Source organism: Mesoplodon bidens, assembly GCF_964165515.1.
Source record: "Mesoplodon bidens genome assembly, chromosome: 11".
In the NCBI taxonomy this organism is placed as follows: Eukaryota; Metazoa; Chordata; class Mammalia; order Artiodactyla; family Ziphiidae; genus Mesoplodon; species Mesoplodon bidens.
This window is the reverse complement of record NC_138167.1, coordinates 36,988,333-37,011,546: the sequence shown is the minus strand read 5'-3', so window position 1 is coordinate 37,011,546 and position 23,214 is coordinate 36,988,333. Positions and strand designations below refer to the sequence as shown.

General features: G+C 43.4%; 1 protein-coding gene across 2 annotated transcripts in view; it reads right to left on the bottom strand.

The window, feature by feature from the left end:
* The window catches only part of PPM1H (protein phosphatase, Mg2+/Mn2+ dependent 1H), a 270,221-nt gene that overhangs the window by 14,953 nt on the left and 232,054 nt on the right, over positions 1-23,214 (bottom strand). Inside the window, exon 9 of one of the 2 annotated variants that reach the window (XR_014017051.1) lies at positions 9,355-9,483. Coding sequence is in view for 1 of the 2 variants with exons in the window: in XM_081249010.1 (XP_081105136.1) it covers positions 9,355-9,506 (152 nt within the window). In the remaining variant the exon portion in view is untranslated. Of the gene's footprint in view, positions 1-9,354; positions 9,507-23,214 lie in introns of both variants that reach the window. The other variant, XM_081249010.1, reaches the window with a different exon arrangement.

Below are 23,214 nucleotides of genomic sequence, written 5' to 3'. Positions count from 1 at the left end.
AGAGTAGCCCCTCTCGCCACAACTAGAAAAAGCCCGCGTGCAGCAATGAAGAACCAACACAGCCATAAACAAACAAACAAACAAACAAACAAATAAAATGCCCTTATGTTCCAACTAAGTGGCCACACAGATCTGCTCCAATGGCCAGATCAGCAGCACTGAGGAAGGAAAGGCGGGCCTGGCAGTGGGCAGTCCAGAGGCTGTCAAGGGCGGGATGGTGGGCTGACATCCACATTCCCACGGATCTGAATATGCTCAACATTGCAAAAGAAACAAAAATGCAGATTTTATCTAGTCTTCAACACAAGATAAAACACTCACCAATTTGTTCTTAAAACCTGTAACTGATGTGAGGTCGGGGCCGGCGATGGGAGGAACCCTTCCTTTTTACATTTGAGGCACAGTTTTTCAGAACCATATGGCAGTGGGAGAAGTTAGTTCAGCCAACTCACAGAAACATTTCATAAAAAGAACCTTTGTCTTTTGCCAAAATGGTTCCTATTATCAAGGTAATACAAACTAGCATTTAATACCTGCATTAATATCCTACTGTCAGTTTTGGTGGGTGTTTTACTGTTAACTTTCTACTGATTAATCTCTTCCTCATCAATGAGACACACAGTTATCAGAGCCAAGGACAGCATGGATATGAAGAACATTGGAGGCGTGACCATCAAGAAGGCTTCTCTTATTAGGGCGATGCTGTCTGGAGTTTACAGTATGTTGGTACTTACAGATTTAATACCCCTTCATAAGCCCCCAGAGTGACATGGCAGGGGCACTGAGGGTCATTTGGTCCAAGTTACCAAGATGAGGTTTCCACAGACAGGTTTTGGGAAATGAAGGACTGGGCAAAAAAATCCTTGCCAAGTCTTGCCTGGGCATTTGGAATGTAAATCCATGACATGTTTTCACGTGTCCTTTGGCCCGAGGTCCACTCAGCTTTGCCCATACCTATCTCCGTTAGTAATATTAACAATTTATTCCTTTCTAACATATTACTAAGCATCTTCGTTGCATATTTACATACTTGCCTCCATTTTGAATATTCTTTCTGGGAGACCTGCCACTAAACCTCCAGCCTTACAGAGGAGATAATCAGTCCAAGATATTTTGCCTCAGAAAACCCCTTCCACACCTTTCTCTGAGCACCCTTTCCAAATTTTGCAGGATGTTTAGGCCTCCTAAGAGAATCTTACTGGAATTAGTAAAGAGAATGACAGGTTGTGTAGCCCAACCCCCATGAATTCCAACCACGCCACCTGAAAATGTGAACTTGGCCTATTTCCTATCAACGGTTCATTTCATGACCCCACAAAGGATGCAAGGAGCGGCCAGCTCTGCTACACTTCAGGGCATAATCCAGTAAAAAGAAAAGAAAGAAAAAGAGCAACTGCACTCATGTTCAGGCCTGTCCACAAGGCCTCCTTTTAATTTTCTGGTTCCTTTCTCGAGACAGTTCAAAACAGCAAAAGGACTTAATAAGATACGCTGGGGTCAGGAAGGTCATATAGCTCATTTTTACCCCAGCTCTGCCAGAGAGGATGGTGTGAGGGTCAGAACTTCGCAAACATATCTCTCTCTTAATCACCTCTTCCCTCACAATGCATCCTGGAGGGGGAGAAGGTATTTAAAATTTTTTATTGGGAAGGATGTCATCAGAGGAAGACAGTGCTGGCAATTTGTCAAGCATGGCTGCCACGGAGAGGAGAAGAAAAAACTACACACAACATGAACAAAAGCCAAATAATCAAATGGCAAAACCTTAAAGTCCTTCCTGTCACAGGACTAATGCCCTGCCTGCTGTCCTGCTGAATTTCTAGACAAAACTGGGCAAACACGAAGCAAAACTCAAAGTAAAACAGGCCCATTCAAAACGTCAAATGAAGAAACAGTTTGTTGTTCTTGTTGCTTTGTTGCCCTTCCTATCTCTCAGGAGGCCCACCTTGTAGACTGCATCTTCCCTTTCTCATTTTCCATCAAACGATCGGCCAGCCTGGTCAGACCCCTCAGGTCTGGACCCAGAAACCCTCTATTCCCACCACTCACATGACTAAATAGGCAAACCTGTGGTCCTGGGCTACATCTGGGGAGAAATGTATCCTTCTGGCTGAGTAAGAACTCACAGAGCCACGGGAAGGGTATGATAACGGGTCTTTCTTCATCACAGAAATTATGACTTAGGCTAAAAGTTATTAGGACGACTTCCACTCCTATTTCTACTTTGCATGACAAGGTCAGAACAGCTCCCGGTTGGGAGGGCACCGTCAGGAAACCCACTGCCGTGGCTTTTGGGACTGAGCTCTCCATGCACGTCCCAAGGAAACACACTAAGCCTGGGTGTGAGTGTGGTACCCTCCTTCCAAATCACAAAGATACATGCAAATATGGCACACACATGAAAGACAACATCATTTTACATAATGCCTAAGGCCTGAGTTTGAAATAAATTAAGTTTATCTGATTTCCCAATATGGCTTAAATTACTAAGGAGCACAGAGGGGTAGAGAAACAATCCATACCTCATATTTTCACCATCAGATTGTCCAGAATGTTTCCTGATTGTAGATCAGAATGAATGAATTACACAAATTCCATATCATTATCACAGACTCTCTTCCCTCCAACTAATCTTCTCATTCATACATTCATTTTGTCAGTGCTTGAGGTCTGACACGACCTGCCCCATTCACCTCTCACACCTCATCTGTGGACACTACCCCACACTAAGCCCAGGCAGCCATACCGACTGTTGGGTTCCTTGAAAGCACCATGTTCTCTCCCCGATGTTGCCCCACCTTGCATTGACTGGCACACACTCATTCACTCCTCACGTTTAAGTGTAGACATCCCTTCCAATGGGAAGCTTTCTTGCCTATCCCTCCTGCTATCTTTTTAATCATTCATATTCTAACTTCCTTATGCTTTTGTAACCTCTAGACTCTAAACTCCAAGAGGGCAGGGACCTGATCTGTTTTCTTCACAAATTCTTCCCCAGTGGCCATGGCTCATAAAATAGGTCCTTAATATTTCCCAGATGAATGAATCTGAATGGGAATTATTTGGCAAAGAAGATAGCTTCCCCCATAAGGTCTCACTGTTTTAAGATGTCAAAAACCAACCAGAATTTTTCTGATCTCCAGCCAGATATTTCATCTCTTAGCAATGAAACTATGCCCATTTTATAACTTTTCCTTTCACTCATTCATCTATCTGACATGGGATTCTTTCTTAGGCTTTGGTTTGCCATCTTCCCTGAAAGGCAAATTCAAAACCTTTTTCTTTCCTGCCCTTTTGTTCCATGGAGAACCCTGTAAGCCCTGTAGGTAACAGATCTCACAAACCTAGGAACCTATTCTGACCTGGCATACCCCTGCCCAGTGACAGCACTGCCCACAGGTGACCACTCCCTGGAGGGCAGATTTGTTGCCATGGAGAGACAGGGGCTGGTTAGGAAAACCAAGCCAGCTTGGAGAGATTTTAAAAAGTGTTGGGTGCCTTTTCACTCATACCTGTCAGATGGCTTCGCAAAGCTTTATGAAAATAATTACAGTAGAGAAAATCAACAGGAGAATGTTGCTAACAAGTAGGATATAAAACACAGATTAAAACTAAAAGCTCAACAGGAAAAATAATGCATTCGAATTCAAATAAAAGAATCTTATTTGCGGGACCATCGATTCCTTTGTGCCTGAGAAAAATTATACAAACAATTCTAGACAGAGAAAGAATGTCTAGCTTTAATTTTTTCCTGAAGGAATTTTTTTGTTGTTGTTGTGAAATATATGAAACATATAAGTATAGCAACAAACATAGAATAACAACAACAAATACCCAGTAGTGCTTACTATATACCAGGCACTTCACTTTATATATAAGGATGAGGTCAGGACTACTGGAACCCCCATTTTACAGATGAGGAATCTGAGGCAGGGAGAGGTTAAGAAACCTCCCCAAGGTCACAAAGGTCACAAAGTCTAGAAGGGGCAGAACCAGGATCTAACCTCAGGCGGTCTGGCTAGATCCACACTGTTAACCACTAGACTACACTGCCTCTCATAGCTAACATACAAACAAGTGTATGAAAAAGATATACAGTTATAAATAACATGAACAATCATATATCTACCACATAGCTAAAGGAACAGAACATTACCAGTAAATATCTTAGAAGCTCACTATGGGCCTCTCCACAAGCACACATTCCCCTCTGCCACCTCTCTTCCCAAGGTAACCATTATCCAAATTTTGGGTTAATTCTCTTGCTTTTTGTTATAATTTTAATATCTGTATCTCTAAGTGATATATTGTTAGCTTCCTACTTTATGTAAATAGAATCATAATATGTGTATTCTTCTATGACTGGCTTATTAAACTCAACATTATGTCTTTGAGATTCTTCCCTGTTAAAGATCACAGCTTTGGTTCATTCTCATTTGAGGACTGTGAATTATTTTATTCTTTGTTTATCCATCCTATGGTTGGACATGCAGGTTGCTTCCAGTTCTTATAATAAAAACAATTGTGTGGATATCTTTTTGTATAAATTGAATTACACCAGCACCAGAATAAAAAAAAAAACACCTGGGTTGTTTGTCAAAACACAGATCCCTGGGTCCTACCGCTGGAGTTTTATTTGGTAGATCTGGGGTTGAGTCTGAAGATTTGTATTTCTAGCAAGTTCTCAGACGATGCTGATGCCATGTGACCCAAAGACCACACTTTCAGAACCACTGCTCCAGGGTACAGACCTAAGAGTGGAGCTTCTGGGTTATAAGATATGCATATGCCAGGCCATCTTCAGAGTCTTTCTACAAATTCACAAATCCATTTTCTTCTGTGTGATGACTGTGTGGTACTTGCTCATTTTTCTATTGGGTTATTTGTCTTTATTGATCTGTGACAGTTCATTATATTTTATGGGTATAAATCCCTCTTTGGTTATACAAATTGCAAAGATCTTCTCCCAGTTCACACGCTGCCATTTTATTCTCTTTATGTTGTCTTTTGAAGAACCAAAGTTGGTAATCCTAACGTAGTAAAGGTTATCAATCTTTTCTTGTTTGTGCTTTCTGTATCTTGTTTAAGAAATCCTTCTCTACTATAAGATCATAAAAATAGTCTCCTATGCTATTTCCTAAAAGTTGTATTTACTTTTCCTTTCACAGTTAAGTCTTAACGTGCCTGGACTTGATTTTAGTGTATGGTGTGAGGGAAGGATCCATTTTTAATTTTTCTGCACCATCTTAATTGTTCTGATTTTGTACTAATATCTAGAAGGGTAAGACCCATACAGAAATGTCACAAACATTCTTGGCATTTTGTTCTTCCATATATATCTCAGAATCAGCTTATGAAGTTCCATGAATACTTCACTGGAATTTTGGTTATAATTCTACTCACTCTAAAGATCACTTTAGGAAAAATTAATATTTTAACAATGTTCCTATTAAAGAATATGTGTAGGTTCATTACTGCCACATCTCTTATGACTTTTTTATTGCTTATATTATTTATTTGCTGGACCCCCTTGGTTTTGACTAGTCTTAAGGGAAATTTATCTACTTTAGTTTTCTTTTTTTTTTTTTTTTTTGCGGTATGCGGGCCTCTCACTGTTGTGGCCTCTCCCGTTGTGGAGCACAGGCTCCGGACGCGCAGGCTCAGCAGCCATGGCTCACGGGCCCAGCTGCTCCGCGGCATGTGGGATCTTCCCGGACCGGGGCACGAACCCATGTCCCCTGCATCGGCAGGCGGACTCTCAACCACTGCGCCACCAGGGAAGCCCTAGTTTTCTTTTTAATTTGCTTTTTTTTGAGAAATTATTTTTTGTGGTAAAGTACACATAACATAAAAATTAACATTTTCACCATTTTAAAGTGTACAGTTCTGTGGCATTAAGTACATTCACATTGTTGTATAACTACTACCACCATTTATCTCCAGAACTTTCTCCTCTTCCCAAACTGAAATGCTATAACCATTAAATACCAACTCCCTATCCCCCCGGCCCGGCGCCTGGCAATCACCATTCTACTTTCTGTCCCTATGAATTTGACGACTCTAGGGACGTCATGTAAGTGGAATCATACAATGTTTGTCCTCCTCTGACTGGCTTACTTCACTGAGCATAATGCCTTCAAGGTCCATCCACTTTGCAGCATGTGTGAGAATTTCATTCCTTTTTAAGACTGATTAATATTCCATTGTATTATATACCGCATTTTGTTTATCCCATTTAATTTGTTGATGGACACTTGGGTTGCTTCCACCTTTTTGCTATTGTGAATAATGCTGCTATGAACATGGGTGTACACGTACCTATTTGAGTCCCTGCTTTCACTCATTTTGGGGTACATACCGAGAAGTAGAATTGATGGATATAATTATATGTTTAATCACCATACTGTTTTCCACAGAAGCTGTACTGTTTTACATTCTCACCAGTAATGCACAAGACGTTCCAATTTCTCCACATTCTCACCAACACTTATTTTTTCTCTTCGTTTGTTTGTTTTAAAATAGCCAGCATAATGGGTGTGAGGTAGTATGTCAGTGTGGTTTGATTTATATCAAACCAAATCAGTGGACTCCCAACCACTGCGCCACCAGGGAAGCCCTGAAAGATTTTATATATTTATGAAATTGGTTCTTGGATTTTAGGTATTTTAAATATTCTTTAAGTAGGTTTATTACTAATGATTACAAATTATTATATCAATATTTAAATATAAAAGGTATAGAAATCTCTATAGGAAGGACATTCAGTTGACACACAAAGGAAGTTATGTGGTGACTGGCATTATTTTTTCTCACAGATTGTTCTTCATTAAATTCCTGTAATGTGCTACATACCTCAGGTGTGGCTTGACACTATTTCCCTACCACCCCAGTTCTCTGTTAATACATAGCTCTGCCTGTTTCACTGTGTTCTACAGATATCACCAGAATTATTCAGTTCTGGATGAACTGAAAACTGCATTTCCCTAATGTGTTAGTTGTTTTAAAGAAACAGATTTTGGCTTTACTGTTTATTTTTATTGTATATTTGTTCTCTTTTTTGTTATCTTTAATTTTTCCTTCCATTAATTTTCCTGGGTTTATTCTGTTGTTTTTAATTCTTAATCTAGATGCTGTTGTTGAAATAACAACAGACCTAAATTTTTAAATTAGGACAGTGGTTTACTAACAGCCTATATGCAGGAAAAGAGCACACAGTCCACAAGTACACAGCTCCACTCCTGTGGCCCCTCAGAACTGCGAAGTTATAAGAATTCTTGTGTACATGTTTATAGGAATAATATGGGCAGAATTAGCCCAGTAGCACAAAGCAGGCTTCTAGATCTTACTCTGAGAAATACCTTTCTCTTTGGCTAAGGGGCTCTTTTTCTTTTTCTGTGGTCAGGAGCCTGGAGCTTGTGGGCAGAGTCCCTGTGATCTGGGGAACTGGGAGGTTGGGAGGGTTGGAAAAAGTTCCTTTATGATATGGAAGGAATATAGTCACTTCTGGCAGGTCAGGGACGAGTAGAGCTTTTCACCTATGCATAGCTCATTAAATTGGGGGGGGGGAAGGCTCGAAATTCAGCCTTTAAAGTCTTGATATGTAGTAGTCTTATTATTTAGGCCCTGGTCATGTCTAATTTTTATTACAGTTTTTTGATTTATAAGTTGTTTAGAAGTCTGGTTTTTAATTCTATGTGGGCTTGACTAGTTTGAAAATTACACTTTCTATTCTTTCATTCGTTTTCTTAGCTATTTAAACACATTTAAAGTCTAAAGTTAAACACTTTTAACCTCTTTTCACATAGAACCATAGCATACTTTAGCTGATTACTATCCCCACTGGCCAATTTATTATGCTGTTTTTATTCAGTAGTTTATCATTTTTAACCACATATTAGACATTCTTATTGCAGTTTTTATATAGTTGGTGCATGTTTAAGTATACCTATTTACTAATAGCTTAATAATCCATCTTACTTCTCAATCTTCCATCTGGGATCATTTCCTTTTCTTATCTGACGACATCCTATAGAATCTTCTTCAGAGGAGGCTGGATGGCAGTAAAATTTCTCAGTTTTGTTCTGCCTCAAAATGCTTTTACTTCATCCTCTTTATTGATATCTTTACTGTATATAAAAATTCTAAAAGTTGAGAGCTGCTTTTCTTAGCCAACTGAAGATATAACTCCACTGTCTTGGCTTCTACTGTTATTTTTGAAAAGTCAGCTATCACTGTAAATGCTATTCTTATGTATCTGTTTTGTCTTTCTGGCTGCTTTTAGTATCTTTTTTGTTTAAGTTCTTCAGTTTCATTATAAAATATCTACTTAAAATTATCTATTTCTTCTGCTTGAGGTCTGTTGGGCTTTCTGGATCTTAGGTTTAATATCATTCAGCAATTCTGGATTGGAACGTGTTTTTTTTCTTCCCATTTTCTATAGTATTTCCTTTTGCAATTCTTTTTAGCCTCTTAGCTATCTTCCTAGTTTCAATCTCGTTTCACACTTTCCCTCTCTTTGTCTCTTTGAGCCATATTCTGGATTGTTCAGATCAGTTTTTCAGTTCATCACTGTACTGTTCAACTGTCTCCAATCTGTTTAATCCACTGAATTTGTAGTTCCTATTTTTATATTTTTCATCTCCAGAAGTCCCATTTCTTTATTTTAAAAATCTGTGCAGTCATTTATAGTCTTTTGTCCTTATGCATGATTTCAATGCTTTTAAAAATATTTCTGAAACATGTTAAAATATTTACTTATATTTTTTGGCTGATAAATCCAATAATATTTACAGGTCCAACTCTGCTGTCTATTGTTTCTGCTGGTTTTTACTCACGATGACTTATTTCCTTGTGTTCTAAGTGAAAGGTGCCTTTCTCCAGAGGGGATTTCTGTTTATTTCGGAGTCACCTAGGGTTGTTTAGGATGTTTACACGGCCATCATGCTATAAGGAATCCCTACTTTAATCTTTCTCTCCTTTCCCAATGTTTCTTGCAAGAAACAGTTCCTCAACGGATGGAAATCAATGCTGGGAACATTTGCTATCTTTCTTACGAGGAGGATCACAACTTGGATTATTCCCACTTTGTAGGATATGAAGTAAGAATGTGAGAAAGATATACTGCTGAAATATCTCACAAAACAAATTCTTTACCACTTGTATCTAGGTTTAACTTAAGGAGGATTTTTATTTGGCTGTGCAAGTACCCCTAATAAGAAATGTAGTCCCTTTTGCAGTTTGGTTACTAAACCATCTATATCAGAATGAATGATGAAAAGTGCAAGATTATTATTTAGTTCAGTCACATGAAAGACCACTTGAGGAACAACCCTCCAATCATAGAAATGCACAAACCTGTGAGGGTCATCTGGGTCACAGTTAGGGAGAAACTGAGTGATTGCTTCTGCCACTTCTTCATTTGATAAAACATCCCAGAGTCCATCAGTGGCCAAGATCAGCACGTCGTCTGCTCCATGCTCGTACCTGGAGAGATCGTAGACTCTTACCTGAAATGAACAGCAATACCCCTGCTTAAGAAGTTGGGAGCGTATTATTCCCCCTAGCAGACTGGCTTCTGATTTCCCTTCCCTTTTCCTGCCCAGCCCAGTGGTTTTTAGGTGTGTGCTGTAAGGCACTTGGGTATGCAGCAAACTTTGTGGCCCAGGGGTAGCCTCCTTTGAAGATTTGCTGTATAGACATATCGGGCCCCAAACACAACTGTGAATGAGCCCAATAAATTAATAGTTGACAAGAAAGAAATTAACTGAAAATGTAATGCCTGCAATGTGGCTGGAACAATGACTCACAATAGATACAGCGGTAGCTAGAAGAGCAGCCGGAGGCTTGCTGCCTTCCTTCCTTTGCACATCCATCCCACAGACATTTATTAAGGGCCTGCTCTGCGCCGGGTGCTCTAAGTATAAAGATAAACGGCAGATTTCCCTGCTTCTGAGCTCTCAGTCTTCAGGGGAGATAAGGCCAGTGTAGGATCCAAGGCAGCTACTCTGCGTGTATTGGTTTAGGACTAAGGAGACACACTTTATTTCAAGTACTCACTTGATACCTTTTGGCTTACCTGCTCTGAGGCCCATGGGGCTGGACTTATCTCATGCAACGATGGGGCTCTGATACTACACGCAGGTTTGAGGAGCCTCAGTCTAGCCTAAATCACAAAGGACACACGCCAAGTCTGAATCTCCTAAGTGTGTCTCGACAGACTTTCTGTCCTCACCTCTAGTACCTGGAATGACTTGGCTATTTGAACGTCCCCCTCAACTCTGGGAAAAGAACACAGTGATCTTAGCAAAAATAATAATAATAAAAATCAAGGCTTACTTGCATTAGGCCACAACTCCATGTTCCCCCTACTCGGGCAGGATGGGAGGGAGAGGAGTTTGGGATTTCATTGCTATTCCCTGCTAATTTGACGGGACCAGCCCCTGCCTACACCACTTCATGAGCTGAGGACAAAGGTGGGTCAATTTCATCAATCTTCCAACTCTTTCAACCCCACCTCATGATCCTGTTTTCTAAAATCAAGTCTGAGTGAAAGGTGTAGGCCAGGGGAAGGGAGGGGAAGGGAAAGAAAGGGAAGGCGGATGGAGTGTAGGCAGCTGTTCCCGTGTCCCATCACACACAGTCACCGTCAGGTCATCTCAGATCTCGAGAGAATACAATTCTAAGAGGCCTGCAGAACGTCCACATCCACATCTTCAAAAGCCAAGCCTCCTATGTTTTAGGAAGGTCTGCCCAGACCAGTGATGCCCTGCCTGCCACAGGGCTGGTCCTATGGACGAACAGCCCACACCCAGCAGCAGAAAACAACAAAATGCCCCACACTTGCCCACAGGGTTTTCAGAAAATGAGCTCAAATGAAAAACAGCCTTTGTGGCCGGTGAACAAGACGGCAACAATTAGCTAATGGCGCAGCACATGGACCGCACTCAGGAGAAGAGCCCTCGGGGGAAGACTGGACCGGCTTTTAACATCTTCCTCTCAAAAGGCAGGGGAAGTTTACATTCTAGAGAAGGCACTGTGCCCTATGAGACCAAATGAAAGAAAACAGGAGGGGGGAATCTTAAGTTTACAACAGACTGGAAAGTCCCAAATGCCAGAATTTTGTCTTCAGGCTGCTGAACTCATGTGGTTCGCTTTTTACTCTAGCGGCAACCGGATCCCCTCTGCTTTACCTTCTGTGGTCCCTGGGTGTCTTAGAGCAGTGCTTCTGAAATGCTGATGTGCACAGGAATCAGCCCGGGACCCTACTAAAATGGAGATTCCAATTCACTTCTGGAGTGGAGCCTGAGAGCCTGCATTTCTGTTGTTTTTTTTTTTTGCAGTACGCGGGCCTCTCACTGTTGTAGCCTCTCCCGTTGCGGAGCACAGGCTCTGGACGCGCTGGCTCAGCGGCCATGGCTCATGGGTCCAGCCGCTCCACGGCATGTGGGATCTTCCCGGACCGGGGCACGAACCCATGGCCCCTGCATCGGCAGGCGGACTCTCAACCACTTTGCCACCCAGGGAAGCCCTGGGAGCCTGCATTTCTAACTTGCTCCCACGTGATGCTGCTGGTCCCTGGACCACACTTTGATTACTGAGGCCCCGGAGGAGTCCTACTGGTCTGTAACAAGGAATCCAAGGGCTCAGTGGCCTCTGTGATGCCTGTGTAGACTACCCCCTAGGGGAGGCTATAGCGAGGATAGCAAATGTCACCCCTGGGCTAATTTCAAGTCCTGTGTCACTGTGTTGTTACTTCCAGTGTGCAATAACTTTGCTTACGAAAGACTGCTCGCTTCTTATTGGGGTAGATCTACAATAAATTTCTGTGATACTTTGAGCTCCACAGGATAGAAAATGTTTCTTATAAAGGGAGGTAGGGAGATGTGGATGTCAGGTGCTTGTAGCACCTTATGCTTCTAGCGAACTAGGAGATGCCACCTGCCCTGCAGCTCCTTTGAAAAGAGAGGTTTCTAAGGTCAAAGATAATAACATCCGTTTCGTTCCAGGACCTGCCCTGTGTGTAGGGTGCCGAAATCTCTTCAAGTGCTTTCTGCGGCCCCCAAAACGTGGAGACTTGAGTTGTTTTAAGCTGAAGCTGTCTTATGCAAATGGAAATCTGGCCAACAAAACGGGTGTGGGTTGATAAATAGCAACATGTTATAAAACGTTCCTCTTCACTTCCATCAATAAATTGAATCCTTCCCTAGTTCCACTATTCACATTTCCACACATAACTCTCTAATGCAGTTTCCTTAGCCAACATGAAAATCCCTTTCAGTACCATTCTCCAAGCAATTTTTATGTAACTAATAAACAGCTAGTCTCAACCCTATTCCCTGGGGCACTCCCCAATTAACATCCTTTTAGGTTTTTTTTTTTTTTTTTTTTTTTTAATGCTACCCTTCGTTTCCTGCCCTTTAGCCAGTTTCCAAAGGACTTTGCCAACTTTCCACTTACAACTCGTGTCTTATACATTAACCTGGGATGCAGAACATTTTGTGAAAACGCTCTCGGAAAAGCCGGACTGCCGTGCAAGGCATCCAACTGCATGCTCATCCTCCCCAGCGGCTGGGGCTTCAAAGGATTCCAGTGGGCTCTGGAGACCCGACCTTCCCTCCCCGAAGCTGTTGCAGGGCCTCCTCAATCAGACCACACTTGCCTCCCCAGACCTCCCTGTTCCATTCCTCAAATAGCTTCTTAATGTTCCGGGAAGCTTCACATCAAAAGTAACGGGCTCTGTGGCTCCCCAGGACTCAGACATGAGGAAGACAGTCTCTGGGAGGGGAGAGATATGATCTGCAAAGGCCTTTGTGGGAAGGGGGTCTGGAGAATACGGGCAGGGTCCTAGTGGCTCCTTCTTGCGTACGCATCTGCCAAGAAAGGCCACGGGCATCCTGAGACTCTTGCTGTTTCTCAGAGCAACAGAATTTGAGCCGTGGAGAGATGAGGCTGGGGTGGATCCCTCTGCCCTCCTGGACCCTTCACGACGTGTTTATTGAGCCCTTACTATGTGCCAACAGCTGTGAACAAAAGTGACAAAGTCCTCACAACTTCTAAACTAGGTGCAATAGACACACAAATAAATTACAATGCCAGAAGATGCCAGGTGCTTGAAGAAAAGTCAGGCAGGTAAGGAGAGTGACAAGAGAGCCATTTTAGAAGATGTGGTTAAGGCGGGTGCCTTTGGGAAGACACCATGTGAACAGAGATCTGAACCAGTGAGGTGACTTTCCACAGGTCCCTTGCTGTGCCTCCCTTTCCTTCCTTTTGGGGACCTGCCACTCCTCCGGATTAAGAGGATGTGGACACAGTGTTAGACTGGTGGTGAAGAAGAGAGGCTGAGGGGGACACAGTGCCACCCTCCGCTGCCAGGGTAACCCTGAGGAAGACCTGAGGATTTCCCTTTCTTTGCCCCGGTCCCCTGCAGACACAGCCCCTTTCATGTTCACTAGCACAGTACTCACGTGTTGGTACCAGTCTGGGTTCTCTTGTCTGTCTCTTCCGCATGGGTAGTTATTCTCAAACTTTAATGTGTTTAAGAATCACTGGGGTGCTAATTAAGATTCAGGGACCCACCTTTAAAGATTCTGATTGTGTAGATCTGAGTGCAGGCATCAGCCTATGTAAACAAGGGTAATTCCAATGCAAGTGATGGGGGACCCTCACCTTGAAAACATGGTCTTAGGCAGTAAGCTCCCCTGAGGCGAGGTCTGAGTTGTCCTATTTGTTTCTGCCCCACCTCCACACCCCCCCACACACCCCAGCAGAGCACAGAGCCTAGCTCTTGGAAACCACACAATAAACCACCAAGGGAAGCATTTCCCTTGCTGGACATTTACCCTTGTCCTGCTTACAGCGAACACCTTGAGAGCTGGTCACCTTCTCTTCCCCCCAGACTCAACCTCTGGAGGCCAGAGATCCCATTTTGCACTTCTTCTGTGGGCCTCGCCATAACTTTCATAGACTAAATACCACTAGATCTTCAGGACATACTTGCTGAGACAAAGAATAAATGGGAAGAAAAGAGAAAGAAAAAGAATTCATATGAGATCCATTCCGAAGACTCCCTCAGCTCGTGGTGACCCAACCGTTTTAGCTTGTAGACGCCGACGCTCCCAGGCAGTTACCAAACTGTGATGCGCTGATATTTAACAGGAGTAGCAGACACTTTCCTTTTCGTCCCCTATCCTCAGGTGAACTGCTAATAAACAAAAAACACTCTTGCGTTTGGGGTGGGGTGGGGGCAGCAAGCAGGAGGAAGTCTGGGGTCACCAAGGGTCGTGGCTAGCATGGCTCTGAATCAGCCAGGTGCTGACGGCTCTCACAGCTGCCCCCCAACTCTCGAACAGAGTCACCCTTACCGTCGTCACCGCGCCCCTGCTTTACGGGGGAGTGGGGACAAACAACTCTTTAATGCAGTGCCTCCACTCAGTGCTCGGCTGGCTGCTGTTTCAGTGCCTGTCTAGTATCTGTTCGCCCTTTTGCTCTGTTACTGAGGAAATTTCAGTGGCCCGTGAGAGCTCATGCTGCTGTAAGCTGACGCTGCTTCCTGAAGCCACTGTTTAAAAGAATCCATCAGTTCTTCCATTTGCCAAGTCTTGGCTGCTCCTCTAGGACGTCCTCACGGCTCTCACATCTTTATCAGCTCAGCACATCCTCCAAACCCTTTTCCCCGTTTAAGTACTTGAGGTAGGACGAGGTGCACCAGCAGCTCAGGCCCAGCTGTGTGCAGAAGCAGGACCCTCCCTGCCTGGGTTAGTAGGAGCCCTCACTTCAGGTCTCTGCTTCTAACCAGCCTTGGGACTGGAGAGGAGTCCTTTATTTCTTTAGCTCTCAATTTTCTCATCCCTGAAATCATTGTTAAAAAAATGGAAAAAAAAAAAAGACAAGAAAAATAAATAACACTCACTCTACCTTTCTCACAAAGCTGTTACAAAGATCAAATGAGATAATGTGGAAGAGAACTACAAATTCTAATGCACAGCATGTAATTTCTTTGCGGCTCTAATCTCAGGGCAATACACCTGAAAGTAAGCTAGGTGGTGAAAGGAGATGAGTTAAGGGTGAGCTCAAAGGACCTGGTGTTCATTTCCTAAAGTCTCACTTAAAATTGACAGTGATTGGGACTCTCAACCATGTTTTGGCAGAAAAGTCAGGTGGTCCCCAAGGTAAAGGCTGCCAATAGGTGGTGGAAAATAAGAAGAGTACAAACTCTTTTCCTCTCCACCCTCCGTGGCCAACCAACCCAAAAGGTCAACCTGCAGAATGTTGAACATAGCACTTGTACCAGAAGAAAATAAAACTCCAGAATATTTCATCACAGTGGATTATTTCAATACTGGCATGTTGGCAGGCCACCAAGACTGCCCCCGAATTCTCTGTTGTGATTCTATCTACGCTAGATGATGTCATGAAATACACACTGAATTTGGTGGCAGAAGACTTGGGTTTGAGACCCACCTCTGCCCCTTAGTAGTTAGGCAAAACCACTTTGTTCATTCACATTTTAAAATCTCTTGACAACCTGCCAGGAATATGAAATGAGGAAGTACTGATTTACCAGATGGGGAGCATCACGGAGGAGGACTTTGGGCATCACGTACCTTACACGGAGAGGGAACTGCAGGGGCCAACGCCTGGGGGTGAGAGAGAGGGCTGGTGTGCTAGGGTGGCTTTGCGTAGTCTGGCTTGGCTACAGTACTGGATCTCCACTGGGGGGTGGTAAGGGAAGAGGCTTCTCAAATCTTCAGCGTCTCCCTTTGTGAAATGAAAGGTTAGGATGATGCGGCCACTGGGGATGCTTATGGCTCTACCATTCCCCACCTCTTTCATCACAGGATGAGTTCGACCTGGATGGGACTGACCACATGACCTCAGAGCGTCTGACTGCAAATGAATCAAGGGACATTTAAATATGACAGATAGGTTGGCTGTTCCTCCTACCCCAAAAAGGAGCTGGTTGTTTTGGCTGTGGGTATAATTTTCTATGTGAAATGCACCACAGATATTCTTGAGGTTTGGTGTTTTTCTCTTGTTTTGGAGTCTACAGACAAAATAAACATTTGCCTTTTGAGGGTGGATACCATTTAATAACTGAAAAAGTTTTTAAACCAGCTAAGATATTAGGTAACATAGAGAGAGTCTAAAGTTGTACCCAGTGCCTGGCCGCGATAGCGTAAGGCTTTCATTTTCTCCACGTGAGGCCAGAACTTGACAACTTTGGGAGGTGAGCTACAGAGGAAGGACTTTCCTTTACAGACGGGGGCACTCCTATCATCTGCTCCTTTCTCTGGGATTCCAATGGCTCGTTCACCACAGAATCCAAGCCTCACTGAATGGATCAGTGAACACATGGACTTGAATCCAGCTTGTTAGTCATTTGAGGATTACATTTGTGTTCATTAAAATGCCGGTTTGCAGAGATCAGGGTCAGAGGAAATCCCAGCCTGCGAGTGAAAGTACGTGGGTGCCGTGTAGACGGACTGAGTCACGTCAGATCCATTTAGGAGGCGGGGGAGGCAGATACAGAGTGACCGTCCATCCCTGTTTGCCTGAGATAGTTTGGGTTTGTGCTGCTTTCCCAGCATAATTATTAACAGTGTCCCCACTGACTCTCAAAAATGTCCCGGTTGAGAGGGTAAGTTATCTGGTCTCCCGGCGTGTAAATAACTAAATGACTACTGTTCCTTATTCTTGTAGCTGCTACTTCTGGCCATTGGGACTAAACATAACAACCACACTGTGTTACTACTTCACAGGACTCGTTTCACAATGGCAGCATTTTAGGGATCTCCAGTGAGCAGGAGAGCAAGTTACCGTGTATCTTGCCTTAGAAGAGGAGACCCAATCAGCCCTGGTAAGCTATGGGATACCTGTCATGTGGCAAAGTTAACCCCACTGCTTGCAAGCAGCCCAGGTTTCGGCAGACCTATGATCAAGCAGAGAGTGAGGTGTGTAGTAGCCCTAACCTACCAGCCTAGAACGGAGCCACAGGCATGGTGAGAATGAATCACGCCATCTAGGACTAGAGCGTGGATGACTTTAGGATTATTAAACTAAAGTTCCTGAAACACAGTGAAGAACAGCTTATGACAGTGTTATTCAAAGAGTGGTCTTTGGATCACCTGCTGCAGAAGTGTCTAAAAAATGTGAAAATTTCTAGGACCCCACCCTACACCTAGTGATTCAGATTTTCAGGAAGTGGATTCCAGGGGTTTGCATTCTTTAACAAATGCCTCAAACTATTCTTATATGAGGTAATACAATAAATTAATGCAAAAAAAGAGAAAGATACTCACTCGAAACATTCAAGTGAAATTATTAGTGTTGAGGAGAGGATCAGAGGGGAATAATCTCCAATGAGAGAGAATGTTTGACACAATATACAAGTTGGTTTCCCTTGTGTGACCACAAATTTCAAAAGCTGGACTTTTCTGGTGTGTGTACAAGTAAATTTCAAATTGTGGTTTTATTCAAATAGCTGGTTAGCAAATCTCAAGACAGTTCCTAATGGGAACCATCCATACGGATGACACACAGGTATATCACGAGTGATTTTTTACAGCTAGACTGGAGAATTAGAGATGGAGATGGACAGGCTAGGGCATGAAGTCTCTCCTGGATGTATAAGGTCAGATGGTACCAGAATCAAAGAAAGCAGTTCTATACACTCTTAACATGTGACTGTTTTTCCCCCAGACATTTTTAAAGTGGTGGTGGTGATGGGAGGGAAGCATATACCCACAAGGGGGCATCAACCCAACTGAGAAGCAGATGTATGAGATGCTGCAGACATGTGGGACGAGAGAAGGGAGTCAGAAAACTGCCCATAAAACTGAACTCATAGAACACAGAGGAAAGTGATGGTTTTCAGGGGGGAGGGGGTGGGGAGAGAAATGGAGAGATGATGGTCAAAGGGCACAAACTTCCAGTTATAAGATGACTAAGTTCTGGGAATCCAAAGTACAGCATGGTGATTATAGTTAAATATAATATGTATATACTGTATTATACACACACACACACACACACACACATATACACACTATGTATAATGTATATACATAATCCGTATGTCCTACTGGGTTACATACTTGCCAGTTATACAGAAAAGGAGTGGTGATTAGCGATGTGATAGGGGTGTTAGCTAACACTACCGTGATAATCATTTTGCGATACAGTCGATCCTCGAACAACTAGGGGGTTGGGGCGCTGACCCTCTGCGCAGCCGAAACTCTGCATGTAACTTATACAGTCAGCCCTCTGTATGTGTGGTTCCTCTACATCTGCGGTTCAACCAAACTCGGACTGTGTAGTACTGTAGTATTGGGTTGACCAAAAAATTCATCTGGGTTTTTCCATAACATATGGGAAAAAATCCATATATAAGTGGACCGTGCCGTTCAAACTCATGTTGTTCAAGGGTCAACTGTATGTAAGTATACACATCAAAACACTGTACCTCTTAAATTTATACAATGTCATATGTCAATTATATCTCAGTAAGACTGGTTAAAAAAAAGAGTGCTAAATACAACTGCTGTAAATTATCAAAGTATCTTTAGACAGAACTCATCATTTTCCCTTTGTACAGGGGGATCCAGGGTTTGTAAGGCCCGAAGTTTATACAATTTGGGGAGCATTTTTTCCCCCAGCTTTACTGAGAAATAACTGACATACATCACTGTATAAACTTCAGGCATACAGCATGACGGTTTGATTTATATATTGTGGGGCTTCCCTGGTGGCGCAGTGGTTGAGAGTCCGCCTGCCAATGCGGGGGACATGGGTTCGTGCCCTGGTCCGGGAGGATCCCACATGCCGCGGAGCGGCTGGGCCCGTGAGCCATGGCCGCTGGGCCTGCGCGTCCGGAGCCTGTGCTCCACAGTGGGAGAGGCCACAACAGTGAGAGGCCCGCGAACCGCAAAAAAAAAAAAAAAAAAAAAAAAAAAAAATATATATATATATATATATATATATATATATATAGTGAAATGATTACCACGGTAGGTTCAGCTAACATCCATCTTCTCATATAGATGCAATAAAAAAAGAAAACAGAAGAATAAAAGGAAAATGTTTTTTTCTTTGTGATGAGAACTCTTAGGATTTACTCTCTTAACTACTTTCCCATATATTGTACATCATTACAATATATGGGAAACTACAGTCATCATGCTGTACATTACATCCCTAGTAGTTATTGATCTTATAACTGGGAGTCTTACCTTTTGAGCACCCTCCTCTAATTCCCCTTTGTCCCCACCTCTGGTAGCTGCAAGTCTGATCTCTTTGCGTTTTGGTTTTTTGTTGTTGTTTATTGGGGGCTTTGTTTTTTGTTTTTGGTTCCACATATAAGTGAGATGATACAGTATTTGTCTTTCTGGGGAGCTCTCTTTAAGAAAAAGAACACAGAAATAATTATGAATACAAACTTAGATACTAATGTGAATGTTTATTAGGAATGAGAAGAGAAATTGCAACAGATTACTGGAACCATGGAAAATGAGGTCCCTTTCTTTTGAGAAATGATTGCAAGGAAATGATTCCTGATTGTAACCTTGCCTCTCCTCACCACAGAGAACTGTCTACATTTCCCAGGAATAACCAGAACTCATTGAAGGCTGGTCTGAGTGAAGGACCCTGATACTTACATTTAGTTAATTAGCATCATTGTAAATCTGCCTCTACACTGCAGACTAGGTTTCCTTTCTTAATTAACTAGGTAAATAACTAATGCATCAACTTCTATTAGTTTGCACTGGAAAGATAGATGATGATTACTCTAATACTTAAGACTTCACAGCAGGGAGGACACTTCTACAGGAAGGCGATCATAGAAGGTCTCCAAAATGACCACCATCACTTCCTTCCCTCCCTGTACAAGCACGCTGCTCCTCCCCCATCAAGGGTGGATTCTAGTTCTCCTCTCCTCAAATATGGACCCACCTTAGTGATTTCTTTAATCACCAGAATGTGGAAGAGGTGATGTTCTGGGACTCCTGAGGCTAGGCCTTAAAAAGCTTTGTAGCTTCTGCCTCAGTCTCTCGAACCACTCCTCTTGGGATGTTTCAGAAGCCAGCTGCAGTAATGCCATGAGAAGCCAAAACCACATGGAGAGGCTGTGTGTAGCTGCCTCGACTCAACACTCAGCTGACAGCCCACATCAACTGCCAACCATGTGAGAGAGCCGTTTTGGACTTGCAATCCATCTAGCCTTCAGATGACCCCAGCCCCAACTGATATCCAACTGTGACCACGTGAGAAGCACCCAGCGGAGCCCATTCAACCCGCAGAAGTATGAAAGATAATAATAAATTCTCCTGTTAAGCCTGTAAGTTGTTTTGTAGTCAACAAAGGCACAAAGGCATTGTATTGCGATGGGCCCCTCTCCCTATAGGATTGGTGAGAAGGGACATGGGACAGCGAGCCCGCTGGAGTTTTCTCCTTGGTCCCTACTTGTCCATAAGCAGCACCTGTCCCTCTGTTCCTGTCTTCCAGCAGGTAAATACCAGGAAAACCTCCCTTTGTGGGGTGGGGAGATGAGAGCCAGTCCAGGAGGCAAGTTTCATTTGAGGGCTGGAGATGAGGAATAAAAAGTCCACTTTGGTCTTAGATCCAAACCGCGGTTTCCAGTCTAACTTTATCCTCGCTATAAAGTTATTTTCATCCCAGACTCCTGTGTCTGTTTTTTAAACTGGTTCAGAAAACTCAGAGGGAAAAAGGATAAAATTATTTTTCCTCCTCAGACCCCAACAAGCAACCTTCTTCCTTTCTCACAGGCTAGAAAGCAAAGTTTAATTTTTTTAAAAATTTCACCCTGCTTCATCCTCTAAAAATCAAGTGTGCCCTCAGTCCTTGTTACGTTGTTCTGTGAAATGCCTCTCCCATGTGCCTCCTTTTGGCTTTCCTGGTCCCTGCCCCAGCTCAGAGCCTCACTGCCACATGGTTTCACTTCTACGGTGGCCTCCCCGCCTGCATCTCCCTACCTCTGCACCCCCATTCCACGTGCTGTTAACAAGCTAAGACTTCCACCGCCACATTCACTTATCATGCTGATCCCCTTGCTGAAGACCTGATCTGCTGCCCCGGGTCCAGTTCTAGGCCCTCCATGATAATTCGCTTGATTAGAGCTAATAGCCCTTCAAGCTAATCTTCCAAACTGATTCTGTAAGGCAAGTTTCACTTCACACCAGACTCATTACTGCTTCCTTCCTTCTCTTGTCCTACTTACCTTGTCCTTCTTCTTCAGAATAGATGGTGCTCTCTTCCTCCTCAGAATTCCCCTAGTCCCTTAGGAAGCAGGACTCACAGGGTTTATGGCTGATTATTCTTTGGCCTTCCAAGTGGCCAAAAATTCTAATTCCTTGAGGACATGTTCCCCAGTGTGCTCCTCGATAAACACTATTGGACTCATGTTTACTCTCTGTGTAAACAGCCAGTGAGATTTTGTGGTCTTGATGGAATAAACTATCTAATGTTTATTATGCCAGATTCTGTTTTAAGTACTTTCTATATGTCATTTAACTTGTTCCTTGCGTTCCTGGGTATAACAACCCTATTGTCCTCTTCTTACTGAGGAGGACACTGAGATTTAGGTAAAGTAACTTTCTCAAGATCACCCAGCTAGTAAGTAAAGAGATAGAGCTTGAGCCCATGACTGATTACCAGGTCTGAGTTTCTAACCACAATATCACACTGCCTCTTAAGGTGTTTTTGACGGGTCTAGGGAATTTTTTAATTCCTCCTCTACCACCCAAAGATAATTACTGTAACATTAGAGAAAATTTCCTTCTCAAGACCTATATATTTATATGTGTATACATATGCACATAACTTTTTTACCTACTTATGATTAACTTTTTGTATATACAATCCTATTTCATTTCACTTAAAGTAACCCCATCCATCTCCCCATATCACTGTGCACCAATATTGTTTTTTTATGAATTGGCCAGACTGCAGAAAGTACACAATACAATCAAACATGTTCGTTCCCAAAACGGGATTTTGGCTTGGGGCATGAAAAGCTACTGAGAATCAGAAGACCGTAAATGTTCAGAAGTCAATGTGAGATCTTAAATATTGTTCATGTTTTCATGGGAGACAACACAGGAGTCTCAAACAAAATAGTCATTCTTCTCTTCACCTGGAAGTGAATACTGGGAATCCCCTGTAAGTGCAAAGGCGGTGCAAAGGCAGAAGCCAGTGGATAAGGAAGACTAGTGTTTACTGACCATCTCTGACCATGTACCAGACCTTGTGCCACACAATTCCATAGATGTTCTCATTTGTTTTTCCCAGCACCTTGTCAATCTAGGTATTTCCACCCCACCTGCAGGAAGGGGAAAGCAGGCTGAAAGAACCTGTAGAGGTCACAGGTAATGCCGGTGCTAGGGAGGGAGTTCAGATACTGGAGCCTAAGGTCTTCCTTCTTTTAGAGAAGCCTGTTTCAGATGAAAGAAAAAAATAAAATCTAGATGAAGAGAACCAAGAATGACCTAAATGAGTGAGCTGGAGTCACAGAAAACAGCTGACAGGAATCCTGAACACCAAGGAGAGGAAAAATGAAGCCAAGAGAAAATCAGGCTCCCTTGTGGTTCAGTGTGGTGGGGGCGGGAGGGGGGGGGACTGCTGAGTTGATGGGGTTGGCTTTGCAAACCGGCCCCCAGACAGAAAAAGACCTCATTCTTCCAAGAGCCCGAAAGGGGCCTAAAGTCAACAGCACAGTCTTGGAGTAGAGGCCAGAAAACGAGAAAGACATCAAGAGGAATCCTAGCTCTAGGGAGGGCCTGTCACAGGCCAGAAATGGGTGCGGAGTAGAGAACATCTGTAGGTTTAGGCTGCAGGCCTGGGCCGCGCTGAGGAATAGGTCATGAGGTGTGTGCTGGACGGGGTGGAGAACTGCTGGGAAAGAAGGTGCAGGGTGACTCTGAATCCACAAATCCTCTCCTTCTCCACGTGAACTCTAGGGTGATACACAAATGGTGAACAGTGATGAGCTTCACTGAGCGAGAGGATGGGAGACCTGATGGGGGTGCTTCCCTTACGGAGCACAGGCTCCAGTTACCCGGGGGAATGATGCCGTGGACCAGGGGAGGGTCAAAACGCTTCCTACGCTCGGCGGACAGACCCGCGCTGGTTGATGGGGGCCTCCTGTGGAATTCAGTTCTCGGCCAGAGATTCCCTACCTTCGACCTGGGGAGATATGTGGGA